We start from the raw sequence: 25,677 nt of genomic DNA, 5'->3' as shown, positions 1-25,677 counted from the left end.
ACAGCTCCTCTGTAGTCACACGCTCTGTATATACTATATATCCACGGCTCCGCTCTGTAGTGACATTCTCTGTATATACTATATATTCACAGCTCCCCTCTGTAGTCACACACTCTGTATATACTATATATCTACAGCTCCTCTCTGTAGTCACACGCTCTGTATATACTATATATCCACAGCTCCTCTCTATAGTCACACGCTCTGTATATACTATATATCCACAGCTCCTCTCTGGTCACACACCGTATATACTATATATCCACAGCTCCTCTCTGTAGTCACACGCTCTGTATATACTATATATCCACAGCTCCTCTCTGTAGTCACACACCGTATATGCTATATATCCACAGCTCCTCTGTAGTCACATGCCCTGTATATACTATATATCCACAGCTCCTCTCTGTAGTCACACGCCCTGTATATATTATATATCCACAGCTCCTCTGTAGTCACACACTCTGTATATACTATATATCCACAGCTCCTCTGTAGTCACACACTCTGTATATACTATATATCCACAGCTCCTCTCTGTAGTCACACACTCTGTATATACTATATATCCACAGCTCCTCTCTGTAGTCACACGCTCTGTATACACTATATATCCACAGCTCCTCTCTGTAGTCACTCGCTCTGTATATACTATATATCACTATATATACTATATAGTCACACGCTCTGTATATACTATATATCCACAGCTCCTCTCTGTAGTCACACTCTGTATATACTATATATCCACAGCTCCTCTCTGTAGTCACACGGTCTGTATATACTATATATCCACAGCTCCTCTCTGTAGTCCCACACTCTGTATATACTATATATCCACAGCTCCTCTCTGTAGTCACACGGTCTGTATATACTATATATCCACAGCTCCTCTCTGTAGTCACACGCTCTGTATATACTATATATCACTATATATACTATATAGTCACACGCTCTGTATATACTATATATCCACAGCTCCTCTCTGTAGTCACACTCTGTATATACTATATATCCACAGCTCCTCTCTGTAGTCACACGGTCTGTATATACTATATATCCACAGCTCCTCTCTGTAGTCACACGCTCTGTATATACTATATATCCACAGCTCCTCGCTGTAGTCACACACTCTGTATATACTATATATCCACAGCTCCTCTCTGTAGTCACACGCTCTGTATATACTATATATCCACAGCTCCTCTCTGTAGTCACACTCTGTATATACTATATATCCACAGCTCCTCTCTATAGTCACACGCTCTGTATATACTATATATCACTATCACTATATATACACTATATAGTCACACGCACTGTATATACTATATATCCACAGCTCCTCTCTGTAGTCACATACTCTGTATATACTATATATCCACAGCTCCTCTCTGTAGTCACACGCTCTGTATACACTATATATCCACAGCTCCTCTCTATAGTCACACGCTCTGTATATACTATATATCACTATATATACTATAGTCACACACTCTGTATATACTATATATCCACAGCTCCTCTCTGTAGTCACACGCTCTGTATATACTATATATCCACAGCTCCTCTCTGTAGTCACACACTCTGTATATACTATATATCCACAGCTCCTCTCTGTAGTCACACGCTCTGTATATACTATATATCCACAGCTCCTCTCTATAGTCACACACTCTGTATATAGTATATATCCACAGCTCCTCACTATAGTCACACGCTCTGTATATACTATATATCCACAGCTCCTCTGTAGTCACACGCTCTGTATATACTATATATCCACAGCTCCTCTCTGTAGTCACACGCTCTGTATATACTATATATTCACAACTCCCTTGAGTCCATGCTTCCACTCACTTCTTCATATATACTTATCAGGTTGGTTTGACAACTTCGGTCCTTAGCTAGTCCTTGCTGGCGATCACTTCTGTCATTTTCTACTACATGCTCCTGCACATAATCCCTTACAAGCACCTTGGACGTTGGTCCACACCGTGGATGTTAGGCTTACTGGCCTATAGTTACCTGGGATAGAGGTGGAGCCGCGTGGTACTGGGCACGGCAGTAGCTCTGTACCTTTGTGCCTGTTTCTCGGCACCAATCACTGGAGTGTGTATAGATTATGTACAGGGGAGCAGCATTAACTGAGCCAAGCTCCTTAAGGGCTCTGGGATGCGGCACGTCAATTTCATGCAGTTTAGCTTGGATCAAGCGTATATCAGCCACCCGAGAATGAGAAACCTGCTGGTGACAGGGAGGGCACAGAGGAATGAAGACCACCACAGCCGCTCCCTATATGTACAGCAGGGAGCCCACAGCGCTCGGTAATATCGCCACGTACCTAACGAGACTCCACGTCTCCATAATTAATCCCAGCAGCGGCCTCTGCTCCCCCCTCAATGCTGAGAACAACACGCAAGACCCTGCCAGAAGGCAGCACGAGAAGCATGGCGGCAGCTGCCACTCCACAGCCCCCTACACTGCAGGAGCCCCTAAGACCCTGCAGGGGGCACCCCCCTCCCCAAGACCCTACAGGGGGCACCCCCTCACCCCGAGACGCTGCAGGGCAGGGGGTCTGCAAAGAATATTATCCTCAGAGGTCTGCAGACAATGCAGAACAATGGGATTCAGCAGAGCTCGTCTTCAGGGGTCCGGCTGCAGCCCCCGCTGCACAACGAGACAAAGCTGCGCCAGGACCTCAAGGAACAAAGCACCAGACATCTCACACACAGAGCGCGCTCAGAGACAGCTCCCTACGCAGAGACGGGGCACAGGGCGCCCAGCACAGAGACGGGGCAGAGAGCGCCCAGAGACGGGGCACAGGGCGCCCAGCACAGAGACGGGGCAGAGAGCGCCCAGCACAGAGACGGGGCAGAGAGCGCCCAGCACAGAGACGGGGCAGAGAGCGCCCAGCACAGAGACGGGGCAGAGAGCGCCCAGCACAGAGACGGGGCAGAGAGCGCCCAGCACAGAGACGGGGCAGAGAGCGCCCAGCACAGAGACGGGGCAGAGAGCGCCCAGCACAGAGACGGGGCAGAGAGCGCCCAGCACAGAGACGGGGCAGAGAGCGCCCAGCACAGAGACGGGGCAGAGAGCGCCCAGCACAGAGACGGGGCAGAGAGCGCCCAGAGACAGGGCAAATTGGTGTCCAGAGACAGGGCAGAGAGCGCACAGAGCAGAGACAGGTCAGAGGGCGCAGAGACAGGGCAAAGGGCGCCCAGCGCAGAGACAGGGCAGAGACAGGACAGAGCGCCCAGCGCAGAGACAGGGAAGAGAGCGCCCAGCGCAGAGACAGGGAAGAGAGCGCCCAGCACAGAGGGCGCCCAGCGCAGAGACAGGGCAGAGACAGGACAGAGCGCCCAGCACAGAGACGGGGCAGAGAGCGCCCAGCACAGAGACGGGGCAGAGAGCGCCCAGCACAGAGACGGGGCAGAGAGCGCCCAGAGACAGGGCAAATTGGTGTCCAGAGACAGGGCAGAGAGCGCACAGAGCAGAGACAGGTCAGAGGGCGCAGAGACAGGGCAAAGGGCGCCCAGCGCAGAGACAGGGCAGAGACAGGACAGAGCGCCCAGCGCAGAGACAGGGAAGAGAGCGCCCAGCGCAGAGACAGGGAAGAGAGCAATCAGAGACAGGGCAAAAGGTGTCCAGAGACAGGGCAGAGAGCGCACAGAGCAGAGACAGGGAGAGACAGGGCAGAGGGCGCCCAGCGCAGAGACAGGGCAGAGGGCGCCCAGCGCAGAGACAGGGCAGAGAGCGCACAGAGCAGAGACAGGGAGAGACAGGGCAGAGGGCGCCCAGCGCAGAGACAGGGCAGAGGGCGCGCTCAGGCAGGGCAGAGGTGAGGAGGCCGAGCCCGACCACCACTGAGCAAGACAAATTAGAAAAATGTCAGTATTGAGACAACATATATTTGATACACATTGTTCCTGGGTTTTAAGGACCGGCAGGGGAAGGATCAGTGCCGAGCACAGACCCCACCTCCATAAGACAGCGAGGAGGAGGGGGCTCTGCTATGGGTGGATTACAGAGGAGCGCGCTGCTTCTTTTCGGATGAAGATGGATCAGAATCAGTGGAGCAGGAACAAGTCTGTGTCTCAGATCCCCTCCCCCATATACCCCAATAATAATAATAATCTGCATTTATATGGCGCCAACATATTCCACAGCGCTTTACAGTTTAACAGTTCATACACAACAGTCATAAGTAACAACGTTAATACAATAATTAAAGCAAAAAAAGACGAACCTGTTCTATATACAGCTCCTCCCTATATATAACCCCATATACAGCTCCACTCGCCTATATAACCCCCATATACAGCTTCTCTCCCCTATATATACCCCCATATGCAGCTCCTCCCCCTATATATAACCCCATATACAGCTCCTCCCCCTATATATAACCCCATATACAGCTCCACTCGCCTATATATAACCCCCATATACAGCTCCTCTCCCCTATATAAACCCCCATATGCAGCTCCTCCCCCTATATATAACCCCATATACAGCTCCTCTCCCCTATATAAACCCCCATATGCAGCTCCTCCCCCTATATATAACCCCATATACAGCTCCTCCCCCTATATATAACCCCATATACAGCTCCTCTCCCCTGTATATAACCCCCATATACAGCTCCTCTCCCCTATATATAACCCCCATATACAGCTCCTCTCCCCTATATATAACCCCCATATACAGCTCCTCTCCCCTATATATAACCCCCATATACAGTTCCACTCGCCTATATATAACCCCCATATACAGTTCCACTCGCCTATATATAACCCCCATATACAGCTCCTCTCCCCTATATATAACCCCCATATACAGCTCCTCTCCCCTATATATAACCCCCATATACAGCTCCTCTCCCCTATATATAACCCCCATATACAGTTCCACTCGCCTATATATAACCCCCATATACAGCTCCTCTCCCCTATATATACCCCCATATGCAGCTCCTCCCCTATATATAACCCCATATACAGCTCCACTCCCCTATATATAACCCCCATATACAGCTCCTCTCCCCTATATATACCCCCATATGCAGCTCCTCCCCTATATATAACCCCCATATACAGCTCCTCTCTCCTATATATAACCCCCATATACAGCTCCTCTCTCCTATATATAACCCCCATATACAGCTCCTCCCCCTATATACCCCCATATACAGCTCCTCTCCCCTATATAACCCCCATATACAGCTCCACTCCCCTATATATAACCCCCATATACAGCTCCACTCCCCTATATATAACCCCCATATACAGCTCCTCTCCCCTATATATAACCCCATATACAGCTCCTCTCCCCCTATATATGACCCTCCCACATACAGCTCCTCTCCAATATACAGCTCCTCTTCCCCTATATATAACCCCCATATACAGCTCCTCTCCCCTATATATAACCCCCATAAACAGCTCCTCTCCCCTATATATAACCCCCATATAAAGCTTCTCTCCCCTACATACAACCCCCATATACAGCTCCTCTCCCCTATATAACCCCCATATACAGCGCCTCTCCCCCCCCATATATAACCCCCATATACAGCTCCTCTCCCCCATATACAGCTCCTCTTCCCCTATATAACCCCCATATACAGCGCCTCTCCCCCATATACAGTTCCTCTCCCCCTATATATAACCCCCATATACAGCTCCTCTCCCCTATATATAACCCCCATATACAGCTCCTCTCCCCTATATATATATATAACTCCCATATACAGCTCCTCTCCCCCTATATATAACCCTCATATACAGCTCCTCTCACCCTATATATAACCCCCAAATACAGCTCCTCACCCTATATATAACCCCCATATACAGCTCCTCTCACCCTATATATAACCCCCATATACAGCTCATCTCCCCCATATATAACCGCCATATACAGCTCCTCTCCCCCTATATATAACCCCCATATACAGCTCCTCTCCCCTATATATAACCCCATATACAGCTCCTCTCCCCTATATATAACCCCATATACAGCTCCTCTCCCCTATATAACCCCCATATACAGCGCCTCTACCCCCCCCATATATAACCCCCATATACAGCTCCTCTCCCCCCCCATATATAACCCCCATATACAGCTCCTCTCCCCCATATACAGCTCCTCTTCCCCTATATAACCCCCATATACAGCGCCTCTCCCCCCATATACAGCTCCTCTCCCCCTATATATAACCCCCATATACAGCTCCTCTCCCCTATATAACTCCCATATACAGCTCCTCTCCCCCTATATATAACCCTCATATACAGCTCCTCTCACCCTATATATAACCCCCATATACAGCTCCTCTCACCCTATATATAACCCCCATATACAGCTCATCTCCCCCATATATAACCGCCATATACAGCTCCTCTCCCCCCACATACAGCTCCTCTCCCCCTATATATAACCCCCATATACAACCCCCATATACAGCTCCTCTCCCCTATATATACCCCATATACAGCTCCTCTCCCCCCATACACAGCTCCTCTCCCTCTATATATAACCCCCATAAACAGCTCCTCTCCCCCCATATACAGCTCCTCTCCCCTATATATACCCCATATACAGCTCCAATCCCCCATATATAACCTCCATATACAGCTCCTCTCCCCTATATATACCCCATATACAGCTCCTCTCCCCCATATATAACCCCCATATACAGCTCCTCTCCCCCATATACAGCTCCTCTCCCCTATATATAACCCCCATATACAGCTCCTCTCCCCTATATAACCCCCATACACAGCTCCTCTCCCCTATATATAACCCCCATACACAGCTCCTCTCCCCTATATATAACCCCCATACACAGCTCCTCTCCCCCATATGTAACCCCCATACACAGCTCCTCTCCCCCATATATAACCCCCTATATACAGCTCCTCTCCCCTATATATAACCCCCTATATACAGCTCCTTTCCCCTATATATAACCCCCTATATACAGCTCCTCTCCCCTATATATACACCCCCATATACAGCTCCTCTCCCCTATATACAGCTTCTCTCCCCTATATACCCCCATACACAGCTCCTCTCCCCTATATACCCCCATATACAGCTCCTCTCCCCTATATATACCCCCATATACAACTCCTCTCCCCTATATAACCCCCATACACAGCTCTTCTCCCCTATATAACCCCCATATACAGCTCCTCTCCCCTATATATACCCCCCATATACAGCTCCTCCCCCCTATATACAGCTCCTCTCCCCTATATACCCCCATACAGCTCCTCTCCCTTATATATAACCCCCATATACAGCTCCTCTCCCCCATATACAGCTACTCTCCCCTATATATACCCCCCATATACAGCTCCTCCCCCTATATACAGCTTCTCTCCCTATATACCCCCCATATACAGCTCCTCTCCCCTATATATAACCCCCATATACAGCTCCTCTCCCCCATATACAGCTCTCCCCTATATATAACCCCCATACACAGCTCCTCTCCCCTATATACCCCCATATACAGCTCCTCTCCCCTATATATACCCCCCATATACAGCTCCTCTCCCCTATATAACCCCCATACACAGCTCTTCTCCCCTATATACAGCTCCTCTCCCCTATATACCCCCATATACAGCTTCTCTCCCCTATATATAACCCCATATACAGCTCCTCTCCCCCCATATACAGCTCCTCTCCCCTATATAACCCCATATACAGCTCTCCCCTATATATAACCCCCATACACAGCTCCTCTCCCCTATATACCCCCATATACAGCTCCCATCCCCCCATACACAGCTCCTCTCCCCTATATACCCCCATACACAGCTCTTCTCCCCCTATAAATACCCCCATATACAGCTCCTCTCCCCTATATAATCCCCATATACAGCTCTTCTCCCCTATATACCCCCCATATACAGCTCCTCTCCCCTATATATACCCCCATACACAGCTCCTCTCCCCTATATACCCCCATACACAGCTCCTCTCCCCCTATATATACCCCCATATACAGCTCCTCTCCCCTATATAACCCCCATATACAGCTCCTGCCCCCTATATAAAGCTCCTCTCCCCTATATATAACCCCCATATACAGCTCCTCTCCCCTATATAACCCCATATACAGCTCTCCCCTATATATAACCCCCAGACACAGCTCCTCTCCCCTATATACCCCCATATACAGCTCCCATCCCCCCATACACAGCTCCTCTCCCCTCTATACCCCTATACACAGCTCCTCTCCCCCTATATATACCCCCATATACAGCTCCTCTCCCCTATATAACCCCCATATACAGCTCTTCTCCCCTATATACCCCCATATACAGCTCCTCTCCCCTATATATACCCCCATACACAGCTCCTTTCCCCTATATATACCCCCCATATACAGCTCCTCTCCCCCATACACAGCTCCTCTCACCTATATAACCCCCATATACAGCTCCTCTCCCCCATACACAGCTCCTCTCCCCTATATAACCCCCATATACAGCTCTTCTCCCCTTTATACCCCCATATGCAGCTCCTCTCCCCCCATATACAGCTCTTCTCCCCTATATATACCCCCATACACAGCTCTTCTCCCCTATATATACCCCCATACACAGCTCTTCGCCCCTATATATACCCCCGTACACAGCTCCTCTCCCCTATATTTAACCCCATACATAGCTCCTCTCCCCTATATACCCCCATATACAGCTCCTCTCCCCTATATACACCCATATACAGCTCTTCTCCCCTATATACCCCCATATACAGCTCTTCTCCCCTATATATACCCCCATACACAGCTCCTCTCCCCTATATATAACCCCATACACAGCTCCTCTCCCCCATACACAGCTCCTCTCCCCTATATATAACCCCATACACAGCTCCTCTCCCCTATATACCCCCATACACAGCTCCTCTCCCCCATATACAGCTCCTCTCCCCTATATACCCCCATATACAGCTCCTCTCCCCTATATACCCCCATATACAGCTCCTCTCCCCTATATATAACCCCATACACAGCTCCTCTCCCCTATATACCCCCATACACAGCTCCTCTCCCCTATATACCCCCATACACAGCTCCTCTCCCCTATATACCCCCATATACAGCTCCTCTCCCCTATATATAACCCCATACACAGCTCCTCTCCCCTATACACCCCCATACACAGCTCCTCTCCCCTATATACCGCTCCTCTCCCCTATATACCCCCATATACAGCTCCTCTCCCCTATATACCCCCATACACAGCTCCTCTCCCCTATATACAGCTCCTCTCCCCCATACACAGCTCCTCTCCCCTATATACCCCCATATACAGCTCCTCTCCCCTATATATACCCCCATATACAGCTCCTCTCCCCTATATACCCCCATATACAGCTCCTCTCCCCTATATACAGCTCCTCTCCCCTATTTACCCCATATACAGCTCCACTCCCCTATGTACCCCCATACACAGCTCCACTCCCCTATATAACCCCATATACAGCTCCTCTCCCCTATATACCCCCATACACAGCTCCACTCCCCTATATAACCCCATATACAGCTCCTCTCCCCCATATACAGATCCTCTCCCCTATATATACCCCAATATACAGCTCCTCTCCCCTATATACAGCTCCTCTCCCCCATATACAGATCCTCTCCCCTATATATACCCCATATACAGCTCCTCTCCCCTATATACAGCTCCTCTCCCCTATATATACCCCATATACAGCTCCTCTCCCCTATATACCCCCATACACAGCTCCACTCCCCTATATAACCCCATATACAGCTCCTCTCCCCTATATACCCCCATATACAGCTCCTCTCCCCTACATACAGCTCCTCTCCCCTACATACCCTCATACAGCTCCTCTCTCCCCTATATAACCCCCATATACAGCTCCTCTCCCCCTATATACCCCCATATACAGCTCCTCTACCCTATATAACCCCCATAAACAGCTCCTCTCCCCTATATACCCCCATATACAGCTCCTCTACCCTATATACCCCCATATACAGCTCCTCTCCCCCTATATACCCCCATACACAGCTCCTCTCCCCCTATATACACCCATACACAGCTCCTCTCACCTATATATACCCCCATATACAGCTCCTCTCCCCTATACACAGCTCCTCTCCCCTATATACCCCATATACAGCTCCTCTCCCCTATATATACCCCATATACAGCTCCTCTCCCCTATATATACCCCCATATACAGCTCCTCTCCCCGATATACAGCTCCTCTCCCCCATATACAGCAGCTCTCCCTTATATAACCCCATATACAGCTCCTCTCCCCTATATACCCCCATATACAGCTCCTCTCCCCTATATACCCCCATATACAGCTCCTCTCCCCTATATACCCCCATATACAGCTCCTCTCCCCTATATACCCCCATATACAGCTCCTCTCCCCTATATACCCCCATATACAGCTCCTCTCCCCTATATACCCCCATATACAGCTCCTCTCCCCTATATACCCCCATATACAGCTCCTCTCCCCTATATACCCCCATATACAGCTCCTCTCCCCTATATCCCCCATATACAGCTCCTCTCCCCTATATACAGCTCCTCTCCCCTATATAACCCCCATATACAGCTCCTCTCCCCTATATACCCCCATACACAGCTCCTCTCCCCTATATACAGCTCCTCTCCCCTATATACCCCCATACACAGCTCCTCTCACCTATATATACCCCCATATACAGCTCCTCTCCCCTATATACCCCCATATACAGCTCCTCTCCCCTATATATACCCCCATATACAGCTCCTCTCCCCTATATACAGCTCATCTCCCCTATATATACCCCCATATACAGCTCCTCTCCCCCATATACAGCTCCTCTCCCCTATATACCCCCATATACAGCTCATCTCCCCTATATATACCCCCATATACAGCTCCTCTCCCCTATATACAGCTCATCTCCCCTATATATACCCCCATATACAGCTCCTCTCCCCTATATACAGCTCCTCTCCCCCATATACAGCTCCTCTCCCCTATATATAACCCCCATATACAGCTCCTCTCCCCTATATAACCCCCATACACAGCTCCTCTCCCCTATATATAACCCCCATACACAGCTCCTCTCCCCTATATATAACCCCCATACACAGCTCCTCTCCCCCATATGTAACCCCCATACACAGCTCCTCTCCCCAATATATAACCCCCTATATACAGCTCCTCTCCCCTATATATAACCCCCTATATACAGCTCCTTTCCCCTATATATAACCCCCTATATACAGCTCCTCTCCCCTATATATAACCCCCTATATACAGCTCCTTTCCCCTATATATAACCCCCTATATACAGCTCCTCTCCCCTATATATAACCCCCTATATACAGCTCCTTTCCCCTATATATAACCCCATATACAGCTCCTCTCCCCCCATATACAGCTCCTCTCCCCTATATACAGCTTCTCTCCCCTATATACCCCCATACACAGCTCCTCTCCCCTATATACCCCCATATACAGCTCCTCTCCCCTATATATACCCCCATATACAACTCCTCTCCCCTATATAACCCCCATACACAGCTCTTCTCCCCTATATAACCCCCATATACAGCTCCTCTCCCCTATGTATACCCCCCATATACAGCTCCTCCCCCCTATATACAGCTTCTCTCCCCTATATACCCCCCATATACAGCTCCTCTCCCCTATATACCCCCATACAGCTCCTCTCCCTTATATATAACCCCCATATACAGCTCCTCTCCCCCATATACAGCTACTCTCCCCTATATATACCCCCCATATACAGCTCCTCCCCCTATATACAGCTTCTCTCCCTATATACCCCCCATATACAGCTCCTCTCCCCTATATATAACCCCCATATACAGCTCCTCTCCCCCATATACAGCTCTCCCCTATATATAACCCCCATACACAGCTCCTCTCCCCTATATACCCCCATATACAGCTCCTCTCCCCTATATATACCCCCCATATACAGCTCCTCTCCCCTATATAACCCCCATACACAGCTCTTCTCCCCTATATACAGCTCCTCTCCCCTATATACCCCCATATACAGCTTCTCTCCCCTATATATAACCCCATATACAGCTCCTCTCCCCCCATATACAGCTCCTCTCCCCTATATAACCCCATATACAGCTCTCCCCTATATATAACCCCCATACACAGCTCCTCTCCCCTATATACCCCCATATACAGCTCCCATCCCCCCATACACAGCTCCTCTCCCCTATATACCCCCATACACAGCTCTTCTCCCCCTATAAATACCCCCATATACAGCTCCTCTCCCCTATATAACCCCCATATACAGCTCTTCTCCCCTATATACCCCCCATATACAGCTCCTCTCCCCTATATATACCCCCATACACAGCTCCTCTCCCCTATATACCCCCATACACAGCTCCTCTCCCCCTATATATACCCCCATATACAGCTCCTCTCCCCTATATAACCCCCATATACAGCTCCTGCCCCCTATATAAAGCTCCTCTCCCCTATATATAACCCCCATATACAGCTCCTCTCCCCTATATAACCCCATATACAGCTCTCCCCTATATATAACCCCCAGATACAGCTCCTCTCCCCTATATACCCCCATATACAGCTCCCATCCCCCCATACACAGCTCCTCTCCCCTCTATACCCCCATACACAGCTCCTCTCCCCCTATATATACCCCCATATACAGCTCCTCTCCCCTATATAACCCCCATATACAGCTCTTCTCCCCTATATACCCCCATATACAGCTCTTCTCCCCTATATACCCCCATATACAGCTCCTCTCCCCTATATATACCCCCATACACAGCTCCTTTCCCCTATATATACCCCCCATATACAGCTCCTCTCCCCCATACACAGCTCCTCTCACCTATATAACCCCCATATACAGCTCCTCTCCCCCATACACAGCTCCTCTCCCCTATATAACCCCCATATACAGCTCTTCTCCCCTATATACCCCCATATGCAGCTCCTCTCCCCCCATATACAGCTCTTCTCCCCTATATATACCCCCATACACAGCTCTTCTCCCCTATATATACCCCCATACACAGCTCTTCGCCCCTATATATACCCCCGTACACAGCTCCTCTCCCCTATATTTAACCCCATACATAGCTCCTCTCCCCTATATACCCCCATATACAGCTCCTCTCCCCTATATGCACCCATATACAGCTCTTCTCCCCTATATACCCCCATATACAGCTCTTCTCCCCTATATATACCCCCATACACAGCTCCTCTCCCCTATATATAACCCCATACACAGCTCCTCTCCCCCATACACAGCTCCTCTCCCCTATATATAACCCCATACACAGCTCCTCTCCCCTATATACCCCCATACACAGCTCCTCTCCCCCATATACCCCCATACACAGCTCCTCTCCCCTATATACCCCCATATACAGCTCCTCTCCCCTATATACCCCCATATACAGCTCCTCTCCCCTATATATAACCCCATACACAGCTCCTCTCCCCTATATACCCCCATACACAGCTCCTCTCCCCTATATACCCCCATACACAGCTCCTCTCCCCTATATATAACCCCATACACAGCTCCTCTCCCCTATACACCCCCATACACAGCTCCTCTCCCCTATATACCGCTCCTCTCGCCTATATACCCCCATATACAGCTCCTCTCCCCTATATACCCCCATACACAGCTCCTCTCCCCTATATACAGCTCCTCTCCCCCATACACAGCTCCTCTCCCCTATATACCCCCATATACAGCTCCTCTCCCCTATATATACCCCCATATACAGCTCCTCTCCCCTATATACCCCCATATACAGCTCCTCTCCCCTATATATACCCCATATACAGCTCCTCTCCCCTATATACAGCTCCTCTCCCCTATATATACCCCATATACAGCTCCTCTCCCCTATATACCCCCATACACAGCTCCACTCCCCTATATAACCCCATATACAGCTCCTCTCCCCTATATACCCCCATATACAGCTCCTCTCCCCTACATACAGCTCCTCTCCCCTACATACCCCCATATACAGCTCCTCTCCCCTATATAACCCCATATACAGCTCCTCTACCCTATATAACCCCCATAAACAGCTCCTCTCCCCTATATACCCCCATATACAGCTCCTCTACCCTATATACCCCCATATACAGCTCCTCTCCCCCTATATACCCCCATACACAGCTCCTCTCCCCCTATATACACCCATACACAGCTCCTCTCACCTATATATACCCCCATATACAGCTCCTCTCCCCTATATACCCCATATACAGCTCCTCTCCCCTATATATACCCCATATACAGCTCCTCTCCCCTATATATACCCCCATATACAGCTCCTCTCCCCCATATACAGCTCCTCTCCCCCATATACAGCTCCTCTCCCCTATATAACCCCATATACAGCTCCTCTCCCCTATATACCCCCATATACAGCTCCTCTCCCCTATATACCCCCATATACAGCTCCTCTCCCCTATATACCCCCATATACAGCTCCTCTCCCCTATATACCCCCATATACAGCTCCTCTCCCCTATATACCCCCATATACAGCTCCTCTCCCCTATATACCCCCATATACAGCTCCTCTCCCCTATATACCCCCATATACAGCTCCTCTCCCCTATATACCCCCATATACAGCTCCTCTCCCCTATATCCCCCATATACAGCTCCTCTCCCCTATATACAGCTCCTCTCCCCTATATACAGCTCCTCTCCCCTATATAACCCCCATATACAGCTCCTCTCCCCTATATACCCCCATACACAGCTCCTTTCCCCTATATACAGCTCCTCTCCCTTATATACCCCCATACACAGCTCCTCTCACCTATATATACCCCCATATACAGCTCCTCTCCCCTATATACCCCCATATACAGCTCCTCTCCCCTATATATACCCCCATATACAGCTCCTCTCCCCTATATACAGCTCATCTCCCCTATATATACCCCCATATACAGCTCCTCTCCCCCATATACAGCTCCTCTCCCCTATATACCCCCATATACAGCTCATCTCCCCTATATATACCCCCATATACAGCTCCTCTCCCCTATATACAGCTCATCTCCCCTATATATACCCCCATATACAGCTCCTCTCCCCTATATACAGCTCCTCTCCCCTATATAACCCCCATATACAGCTCCTCTCCCCCCATACACAGCTCCTCTCCCCTATATATACCCCCATATACAGCTCCTCTCCCCTATATACCCCCATATACAGCTCCTCTCCCCTATATATACCCCATATACAGCTCCTCTCCCCTATATACCCCCATACACAGCTCCACTCCCCTATATAACCCCATATACAGCTCCTCTCCCCTATATACCCCCATACACAGCTCCACTCCCCTATATAACCCCATATACAGCTCCTCTCCCCCATATACAGATCCTCTCCCCTATATATACCCCCATATACAGCTCCTCTCCCCTATATACAGCTCCTCTCCCCCATATACAGATCCTCTCCCCTATATATACCCCATATACAGATCCTCTCCCCTATATACAGCTCCTCTCCCCTATATATACCCCATATACAGCTCCTCTCCCCTATATACCCCCATACACAGCTCCACTCCCCTATATAACCCCATATACAGCTCCTCTCCCCTATATACCCCCATATACAGCTCCTCTCCCCTACATACAGCTCCTCTCCCCTAAATACCCCCATATACAGCTCCTCTCTCCCCCATATACAGCTCCTCTCCCCCTATATACCCCATATACAGCTCCTCTACCCTATATAACCCCCATATACAGCTCCTCTCCCCTATATACACCCATATACAGCTCTTCTCCCCTATATACCCCCATATACAGCTCTTCTCCCCTATATATACCCCCATACACAGCTCCTCTCCCCTATATATAACCCCATACACAGCTCCTCTCCCCCATACACAGCTCCTCTCCCCTATATATAACCCCATACACAGCTCCTCTCCCCTATATACCCCCATACACAGCTACTCTCCCCCATATACCCCCATACACAGCTCCTCTCCCCTATATACCCCCATATACAGCTCCTCTCCCCTATATACCCCCATATACAGCTCCTCTCCCCTATATATAACCCCATACACAGCTCCTCTCCCCTATATACCCCCATACACAGCTCCTCTCCCCTATATACCCCCATACACAGCTCCTCTCCCCTATATACCCCCATATACAGCTCCTCTCCCCTATATATAACCCCATACACAGCTCCTCTCCCCTATACACCCCCATACACAGCTCCTCTCCCCTATATACCGCTCCTCTCCCCTATATACCCCCATATACAGCTCCTCTCCCCTATATACCCCCATACACAGCTCCTCTCCCCTATATACAGCTCCTCTCCCCCATACACAGCTCCTCTCCCCTATATACCCCCATATACAGCTCCTCTCCCCTATATATACCCCCATATACAGCTCCTCTCCCCTATATACCCCCATATACAGCTCCTCTCCCCTATATACAGCTCCTCTCCCCTATATACCCTATATACAGCTCCTCTCCCCTATGTACCCCCATACACAGCTCCACTCCCCTATATAACCCCATATACAGCTCCTCTCCCCTATATACCCCCATACACAGCTCCACTCCCCTATATAACCCCATATACAGCTCCTCTCCCCCACATACAGATCCTCTCCCCTATATATACCCCAATATACAGCTCCTCTCCCCTATATACAGCTCCTCTCCCCCATATACAGATCCTCTCCCCTATATATACCCCATATACAGCTCCTCTCCCCTATATACAGCTCCTCTCCCCTATATATACCCCATATACAGCTCCTCTCCCCTATATACCCCCATACACAGCTCCACTCCCCTATATAACCCCATATACAGCTCCTCTCCCCTATATACCCCCATATACAGCTCCTCTCCCCTACATACAGCTCCTCTCCCCTACATACCCCCATATACAGCTCCTCTCTCCCCTATATAACCCCCATATACAGCTCCTCTCCCCCTATATACCCCCATATACAGCTCCTCTACCCTATATAACCCCCATAAACAGCTCCTCTCCCCTATATACCCCCATATACAGCTCCTCTACCCTATATACCCCCATATACAGCTCCTCTCCCCCTATATACCCCCATACACAGCTCCTCTCCCCTATATATACCCCCATATACAGCTCCTCTCCCCTATATACCCCATATACAGCTCCTCTCCCCTATATATACCCCATATACAGCTCCTCTCCCCTATATATACCCCCATATACAGCTCCTCTCCCCCATATACAGCAGCTCTCACCTATATAACCCCATATACAGCTCCTCTCCCCTATATACCCCCATATACAGCTCCTCTCCCCTATATACCCCCATATACAGCTCCTCTCCCCTATATACCCCCATATACAGCTCCTCTCCCCTATATACCCCCATATACAGCTCCTCTCCCCTATATACCCCCATATACAGCTCCTCTCCCCTATATACCCCCATATACAGCTCCTCTCCCCTATATAACCCCCATATACAGCTCCTCTCCCCTATATACCCCCATACACAGCTCCTCTCCCCTATATACAGCTCCTCTCCCCTATATACCCCCATACACAGCTCCTCTCACCTATATATACCCCCATATACAGCTCCTCTCCCCTATATACCCCCATATACAGCTCATCTCCCCTATATATACCCCCATATACAGCTCCTCTCCCCTATATACAGCTCATCTCCCCTATATATACCCCCATATACAGCTCCTCTCCCCTATATACAGCTCATCTCCCCTATATATACCCCCATATACAGCTCCTCTCCCCTATATACAGCTCATCTCCCCTATATATACCCCCATATACAGCTCCTCTCCCCTATATACAGCTCCTCTCCCCTATATAACCCCCATATACAGCTCCTCTCCCCCCATACACAGCTCCTCTCCCCTATATATACCCCCATATACAGCTCCTCTCCCCTATATACCCCCATATACAGCTCCTCTCCCCTATATATACCCCATATACAGCTCCTCTCCCCTATATATACCCCCATACACAGCTCCACTCCCCTATATAACCCCATATACAGCTCCTCTCCCCTATATACCCCCATACACAGCTCCACTCCCCTATATAACCCCATATACAGCTCCTCTCCCCCATATACAGATCCTCTCCCCTATATATACCCCCATATACAGCTCCTCTCCCCTATATACAGCTCCTCTCCCCCATATACAGATCCTCTCCCCTATATATACCCCATATACAGATCCTCTCCCCTATATACAGCTCCTCTCCCCTATATATACCCCATATACAGCTCCTCTCCCCTATATACCCCCATACACAGCTCCACTCCCCTATATAACCCCATATACAGCTCCTCTCCCCTATATACCCCCATATACAGCTCCTCTCCCCTACATACAGCTCCTCTCCCCTACATACCCCCATATACAGCTCCTCTCTCCCCCATATACAGCTCCTCTCCCCCTATATACCCCATATACAGCTCCTCTACCCTATATAACCCCCATATACAGCTCCTTTCCCCTATATACAGCTCCTCTCCCCTATATACCCCCATATACAGCTCCTCTCCCCTATATACCCCCATATACAGCTCCTCTCCCCCTATATACCCCCATACACAGCTCCTCTCCCCCTATATACACCCATACACAGCTCCTCTCACCTATATATACCCCCATATACAGCTCCTCTCCCCTATATATACCCCATATACAGCTCCTCTCCCCTATATATACCCCCATATACAGCTCCTCTCCCCCATATACAGCAGCTCTCCCCTATATAACCCCATATACAGCTCCTCTCCCCCATATACAGCTCCTCTCCCCCATATACAGCTCCTCTCCCCCATATACCCCCATATACAGCTCCTCTCCCCTATATACCCCCATATACAGCTCCTCTCCCCTATATACCCCCATATACAGCTCCTCTCCCCTATATCCCCCATATACAGCTCCTCTCCCCTATATCCCCCATATACAGCTCCTCTCCCCTATATACCCCCATATACAGCTCCTCTCCCCTATATACCCCCATATACAGCTCCTCTCCCCTATATACCCCCATATACAGCTCCTCTCCCCTATATAACCCCCATATACAGCTCATCTCCCCTATATACCCCCATACACAGCTCCTCTCCCCTATATACAGCTCCTCTCCCCTATATACCCCCATACACAAATCCTCTCACCTATATATACCCCCATATACAGCTCCTCTCCCCTATATATACCCCCATATACAGCTCCTCTCCCCTATATACCCCCATATACAGCTCCTCTCCCCCATATACAGCTCCTCTCCCCTATATATACCCCCATATACAGCTCCTCTCCCCTATATACAGCTCATCTCTCCTATATATACCCCCATATACAGCTCCTCTCCCCCATATACAGCTCCTCTCCCCCATATACCCCCATATACAGCTCCTCTCCCCTATATAACCCCCATATACAGCTCCTCTCCCCTATATATACCCCCATATACAGCTCCTCTCCACTATATACCCCCATATACAGCTCCTCTCCCCTATATACAGCTCCTCTCCCCTATATATACCCCATATACAGCTCCTCTCCCCTATATACCCCCATATACAGCTCCTCTCCCCTATATACCCCCATATACAGCTCCTCTCCCCTATATATACCCCCATATACAGCTCCTCTCCCCTATATATACCCCCATATACAGCTCCTCTCCCCCATATACAGCTCCTCTCCCCCATATACAGCTCCTCTCCCCTATATAACCCCCATATACAGCTCCTCTCCCCCCATACACAGCTCCTCTCCCCTATATATACCCCCATATACAGCTCCTCTCCCCCATATACAGCTCCTCTCCCCTATATATACCCCCATATACAGCTCCTCTCCCCCATATACAGCTCCTCTCCCCTATATAACCCCCATATACAGCTCCTCTCCCCCCATACACAGCTCCTCTCCTCTATATATACCCCCATATACAGCTCCTCTCCCCCCATACACAGCTCCTCTCCCCTATATATACCCCCATATACAGCTCCTCTCCCCCATATACAGCTCCTCTCCCCTATATATACCCCCATATACAGCTCCTCTCCCCCCATACACAGCTCCTCTCCCCTATATATACCCCCATATACAGCTCCTCTCCCCTATATATAACCCCATATACAGCTCCTCTCCCCCATATACAGCTCCTCTCCCCTATATAACCCCCATATACAGCTCCTCTCCCCCCATACACAGCTCCTCTCCTCTATATATACCCCCATATACAGCTCCTCTCCCCCCATACACAGCTCCTCTCCCCTATATATACCCCCATATACAGCTCCTCTCCCCCATATACAGCTCCTCTCCCCCCATACACAGCTCCTCTCCCCTATATATACCCCCATATACAGCTCCTCTCCCCTATATACCCCCATACACAGCTCCTCTCCTCCGGCCTCTCACCTTCCACGGCCCGGGTCAGGGGCAGCAGCAGGCACACGATGATCCCGCTCAGAGCCATGCCGGGCCGGGAGCGGCGCTCACATCAGTGCGGGGGCCCCGGGAGCGCAGCATTCATGGGCCCGAGGTGACCGCCGCCGCGACAACCATGAGACTGAGGGGAGAGGGGAGACGGCGGAGGACCCGAGGCGGAGCGCACCACTGCGCGCCTGCACGGGGGACACGCACACACCGACACTTCCCGCTGAGTACCGGTCCTGCTCCACACGGGGAAATACTGGGAAACCTGTCCGCAAGAGGTCACCACAACTCCCCGCACCGCAGCTGTGGCGGGACTCAACGCCTGCACACGACGACCACCCCTCCCACCAAATGGACTCGTCCAGACCTGTCAATCAAGAGACAAGCCGAGATTTCATCGGAAGAAAGAAAAGAGGAGAACAGAGGGGGAGACACAGGGGTGTACCAGGAGAGACGGGGGGAGACGGGAGTGTACCAGGAGAGACAGGGGTGTACCAGGAGAGACGGGGGGGAGACGGGAGTGTACCAGGAGAGACAGGGGTGTACCAGGAGAGACGGGGGGGGAGACGGGAGTGTACCACGAGAGACAGGGGTGTACCAGGAGAGACAGGGGTGTACCAGGAGAGACGGGGGGAGACGGGAGTGTACCAGGAGTGACGGGGGTGTACCAGGACAGACGGGGGTGGGGGGACGGGAGAGTACCACGAGAGACAGGGGTGTACCAGGGGAGACGGGAGTGTACCAGGAGAGATGGGGGAGACGGGAGTGTACCACGAGGGAAAGGGGTGTACCAGGAGAGACGGGGGGGGGGGGGGGGGGGGAGACGGGAGTGTACCACGAGAGACAGGGGTGTACCAGGAGACACAAGGGTGTACCAGGAGAGACAGGGGTGTACCAGGAGAGACGGGGGGGAGACGGGAGTGTACCACGAGAGACAGGGGTGTACCAGGGGAGACGGGAGTGTACCAGGAGAGATGGGGGAGATGGGAGTGTACCAGGAGTGACGGGGGTGTACCAGGACAGACGGGGGGGGGGGGGGGGAGGACGGGAGAGTACCACGAGAGACAGGGGTGTACCAGGGGAGACGGGAGTGTACCAGGAGAGATGGGGGAGACGGGAGTGTACCACGAGAGACAGGGGTGTACCAGAAGAGACGGGGGGGGAGACGGGAGTGTACCACGAGAGACAGGGGTGTACCAGGAGAGATGGGGGAGACGGGAGTGTACCAGGAGAGACAGGGGTGTACCAGGAGAGACAGGGGTGTACCAGGAGAGACGGGTGTACCAGGAGAGACTGGGGGAGGCGGGAGTGTACCAGGAGAGACAGGGGTGTACCAGGAGAGACAGAGGTGTACCAGGAGAGACGGGGGCGACGGGAGTGTACCAGGAGAGACAGAGGTGTACCAGGGGAGGCGGGAGTGTACCAGGAGAGACAGGGGTGTACCAGGGGAGGTGGGAGTGTACCAGGAGAGACAGGGGTGTACCAGGAGACACAGGGGTGTACCAGGAGAGACGGGGGGAGACAGGGGTGTACCACGAGAGACAGGGGTGTACCAGGAGAGAGGGGGGGAGACGGGAGTGTACCACGGGAGACAGGGGTGTACCAGGAGAGACGGGGGGGGGGGGAGACAGGAGTGTACCACGAGAGACAGGGGTGTACCAGGAGAGTGGGGGGGAGACGGGAGTGTACCACGAGAGACAGGGGTGTACCAGGAGAGACGGGGGATGGGAGACAGGAGTGTACCACGAGAGAGGGGGGGAGACGGGAGTGTACCACGAGAGACGGGGGGAGACGGGTGTGTACCACAAGAGACGGGTGTACCAGGAGAGACGGGGGAGACGGGAGTGTACCACGAGAGATGGGGGAGACGGGAGTGTACTAGGAGAGACAGGGGTGTACCAGGAGAGACAGGGGTGTACCACGAGAGACAGGGGTGTACCAGGAGAGACAGGGGTGTACCAGGAGAGACAGGGGTGTACCAGGAGAAACAGGGGGGGGGGAGACGGGAGTGTACCAGGAGATACAGGGGTGTACCAGGAGAGGGGGGGAGACGGGAGTGTACCAGGAGAGACAGGGGTGTACCAGGAGAGGGGGGGGGAGACGGGAGTGTACCAGGAGTGACGGGGGTGTACCAGGAGAGATGGGGGAGACGGGAGTGTACAACGAGAGACAGGGGTGTACCAGGAGAGACGGGGGGCGGAGACGGGAGTGTACCAGGAGAGACAGGGGTGTACCGGGGGAAACGGGAGTGTACCAGGAGAGACAGGGGTGTACCAGGAGAGACAGAGGTGTACCAGGAGAGACGGGGGGGGGGGGGGAAGATGGGAGTGTACCAGGAGAGACGGGTGCACCAGCAGAGACAGGGGGGAGACGGGAGTGTACCAGGAGAGACGGGGGGAGACGGGAGTGTACCAGGAGAGACAGGGGTGTACCAGGAGAGACGGGAGTGTACCAGGAGAGACAGGGGTGTACCAGGAGAGACGGGGGTGTACCAGGAGAGACGGGGGGGAGGCGGGAGTGTACCAAGAGAGACAGGGGTTTACCAGGAGAGACAGGGGTGTACCAGGAGAGACGGGGGGGAGGCGGGAGTGTACCACGAGAGACAGGGGTTTACCAGGAGAGACGGGGGGGGGGGGAGACGGGAGTGTACCAGGAGAGACGGGGGAGACGGGAGTGTACCACTAGAGACAGGGGTGTACCAGGAGAGACGGGGGGGGGGGGAGACGGGAGTGTACCAGGAGAGACGGGTGTACCAGGAGAGACGGGGGGAGACGGGAGTGTACCAGGAGAGACGGGGGGAGACGGGAGTGTACCAGGAGAGACAGGGGTGTACCAGGAGAGACGGGAGTGTACCAGGAGAGACAGGGGTGTACCAGGAGAGATGACGGTGTACCAGGAGAGACGGGGGGGGGGGAGGCGGGAGTGTACCACGAGAGACAGGGGTGTACCAGGAGAGACAGGGGTGTACCAGGAGAGACGGGAGTGTACCAGGAGAGACAGGGGTGTACCAGGAGAGACAGGGGTGTACCAGGAGAGACGGGGGTGTACCAGGAGAGACGGGGGGGAGGCGGGAGTGTACCACGAGAGACAGGGGTGTACCAGGAGAGACAGGGGTGTACCAGGAGAGATGGGGGGAGACGGGAGTGTACCAGGAGAGACAGGGATGTACCAGGAGAGACAGAGGTGTACCAGGGGAGACGGGAGTGTACCAGGAGAGACAGGGATGTACCAGGAGAGACAGAGGTGTACCAGGAGAGACAGGGATGTACCAGGGGAGACGGGAGTGTACCAGGAGAGACAGGGGTGTACCAGGGGAGACGGGAGTGTACCAGGAGAGACGGGTGTACCAGGAGAGACAGGGATGTACCAGGAGAGATGGGGGAGACAGGAGTGTACCAGGAGAGACAGGGATGTACCAGGAGAGACCGGGGGGGGGAGACGGGAGTGTACCAGGAGACACAGGGGTGTACCAGAAGAGATGGGGGGAGACAGGAGTGTACCAGGAGAGACAGGGGTGTACCAGGAGAGACCGGGGGGGGGGGAGACGGGAGTGTACCAGGAGACACAGGGGTGTACCAGGAGACACAGGGGTGTACCAGAAGAGATGGGGGGAGACAGGAGTGTACCAGGAGAGACAGGGGTGTACCAGGAGAGACCGGGGGGGGGGGAGACGGGAGTGTACCAGGAGACACAAGGGTGTACCAGGAGACACAGGGGTGTACCAGAAGAGATGGGGGAAGACAGGAGTGTACCAGGAAAGACAGGGGTGTACCAGGAGAGACCGGGGGGGGGGAGACGGGAGTGTACCAGGAAAGACAGGGGTGTACCAGGAGAGACAGGGGAGACGGGAGTGTGTCAGGAGAGACAGGGGTGTACCAGGAGAGACAAGGGTGTACCAGGAGAGACAGGGGTGTACCAGGAGAGACGGGGGGAGACGGGAGTGTACCAGGAGAGACAGGGGTGTACCAGGAGAGACAGGGGAGACGGGAGTGTACCAGGAGAGACAGGGGTCTACCAGGAGAGACAGGGGTGTACCAGGAGAGACAGGGGTGTACCAGGAGAGATGGGTGGAGATGGGAGTGTACCACGAGAGACAGGGGTGTACCAGGAGAGACAGAGGAGACGGGAGTGTACCAGGAGAGACAGGGGTGTACCAGGAGAGACGGGGGGAGATGGGAGTGTACCACGAGAGACAGGGGTGTACCAGGAGAGACGGGGGGAGACGAGAGTGTACCAGGAGAGACACGGGTGTACCAGGGGAGGCGGGAGTGTACCACGAGAGACAGGGGTGTACCAGCAGAGACGGGGGTGTGCCAGGAGAGACGGGGGGGGGGGGGAGACGGGAGTTTACCAGGAGAGACGGGTGTACCAGGAGAGACAGGGGGGAGACGGGAGTGTACCAGGAGAGACGGGGGGAGACGGGAGTGTACCAGGAGAGACAGGGGTGTACCAGGAGAGACGGGAGTGTACCAGGAGAGACAGGGGTGTACCAGGAGAGACAGGGGTGTACCAGGAGAGACGGGGGGAGGCGGGAGTGTACCACGAGAGACAGGGGTGTACCAGGAGAGATGGGGGGAGACGGGAGTGTACCAGGAGAGACAGGGATGTACCAGGAGAGACAGGGGTGTACCAGGAGAGACGGGGGAGACGGGAGTGTACCAGGAGAGACAGGGACGTACCAGGAGAGACAGAGGTGTACCAGGAGAGACAGGGATGTACCAGGGGAGACGGGAGTGTACCAGGAGAGACAGGGGTGTACCAGGAGAGACGGGGGAGACGGGAGTGTACCAGGAGAGACGGGTGTACCAGGACAGACAGGGATGTACCAGGAGAGATGGGGGAGACAGGAGTGTACCAGGAGAGACAGGGATGTACCAGGAGAGACCGGGGGGGGGGGGAGACGGGAGTGTACCAGGAGACAAAGGGGTGTACCAGGAGACACAGGGGTGTACCAGAAGAGATGGGGGGAGACAGGAGTGTACCAGGAGAGACAGGGGAGACGGGAGTGTACCAGGAGAGACAGGGGTGTACCAGGAGAGACAGGGGTGTACCAGGAGAAACGGGTGTACCAGGAGAGACAGGGGTGTACCAGGAGAGACGGGGGGAGAC

At 52.1% G+C, this 25,677-nt stretch overlaps 1 protein-coding gene across 8 annotated transcripts in view; it reads right to left on the bottom strand.

The window, feature by feature from the left end:
* The window catches only part of EPHB2 (EPH receptor B2), a 103,846-nt gene extending 82,857 nt beyond the window's left edge, over positions 1-20,989 (bottom strand). For 3 of the 8 annotated variants that reach the window (XM_069741340.1, XM_069741342.1, XM_069741341.1), the window contains exon 1: positions 20,551-20,714. In XM_069741340.1, coding sequence (XP_069597441.1) covers positions 20,551-20,608 — 58 coding nt within the window. In that variant the 5' untranslated portion in view covers positions 20,609-20,714. Of the gene's footprint in view, positions 1-20,550 lie in introns of all 8 variants that reach the window. The other 5 variants (XM_069741338.1, XM_069741343.1, XR_011315460.1 and 2 more) reach the window with 4 other exon arrangements.
* Between the last annotated feature and the right edge of the window lie 4,688 nt (positions 20,990-25,677).

This window comes from Ranitomeya imitator, chromosome 10, assembly GCF_032444005.1.
Source record: "Ranitomeya imitator isolate aRanImi1 chromosome 10, aRanImi1.pri, whole genome shotgun sequence".
Classification (NCBI taxonomy): Eukaryota; Metazoa; Chordata; class Amphibia; order Anura; family Dendrobatidae; genus Ranitomeya; species Ranitomeya imitator.
The sequence above is the reverse complement of the archived record's forward strand: the minus strand, read 5'-3'. Positions and strand labels throughout refer to the sequence as shown.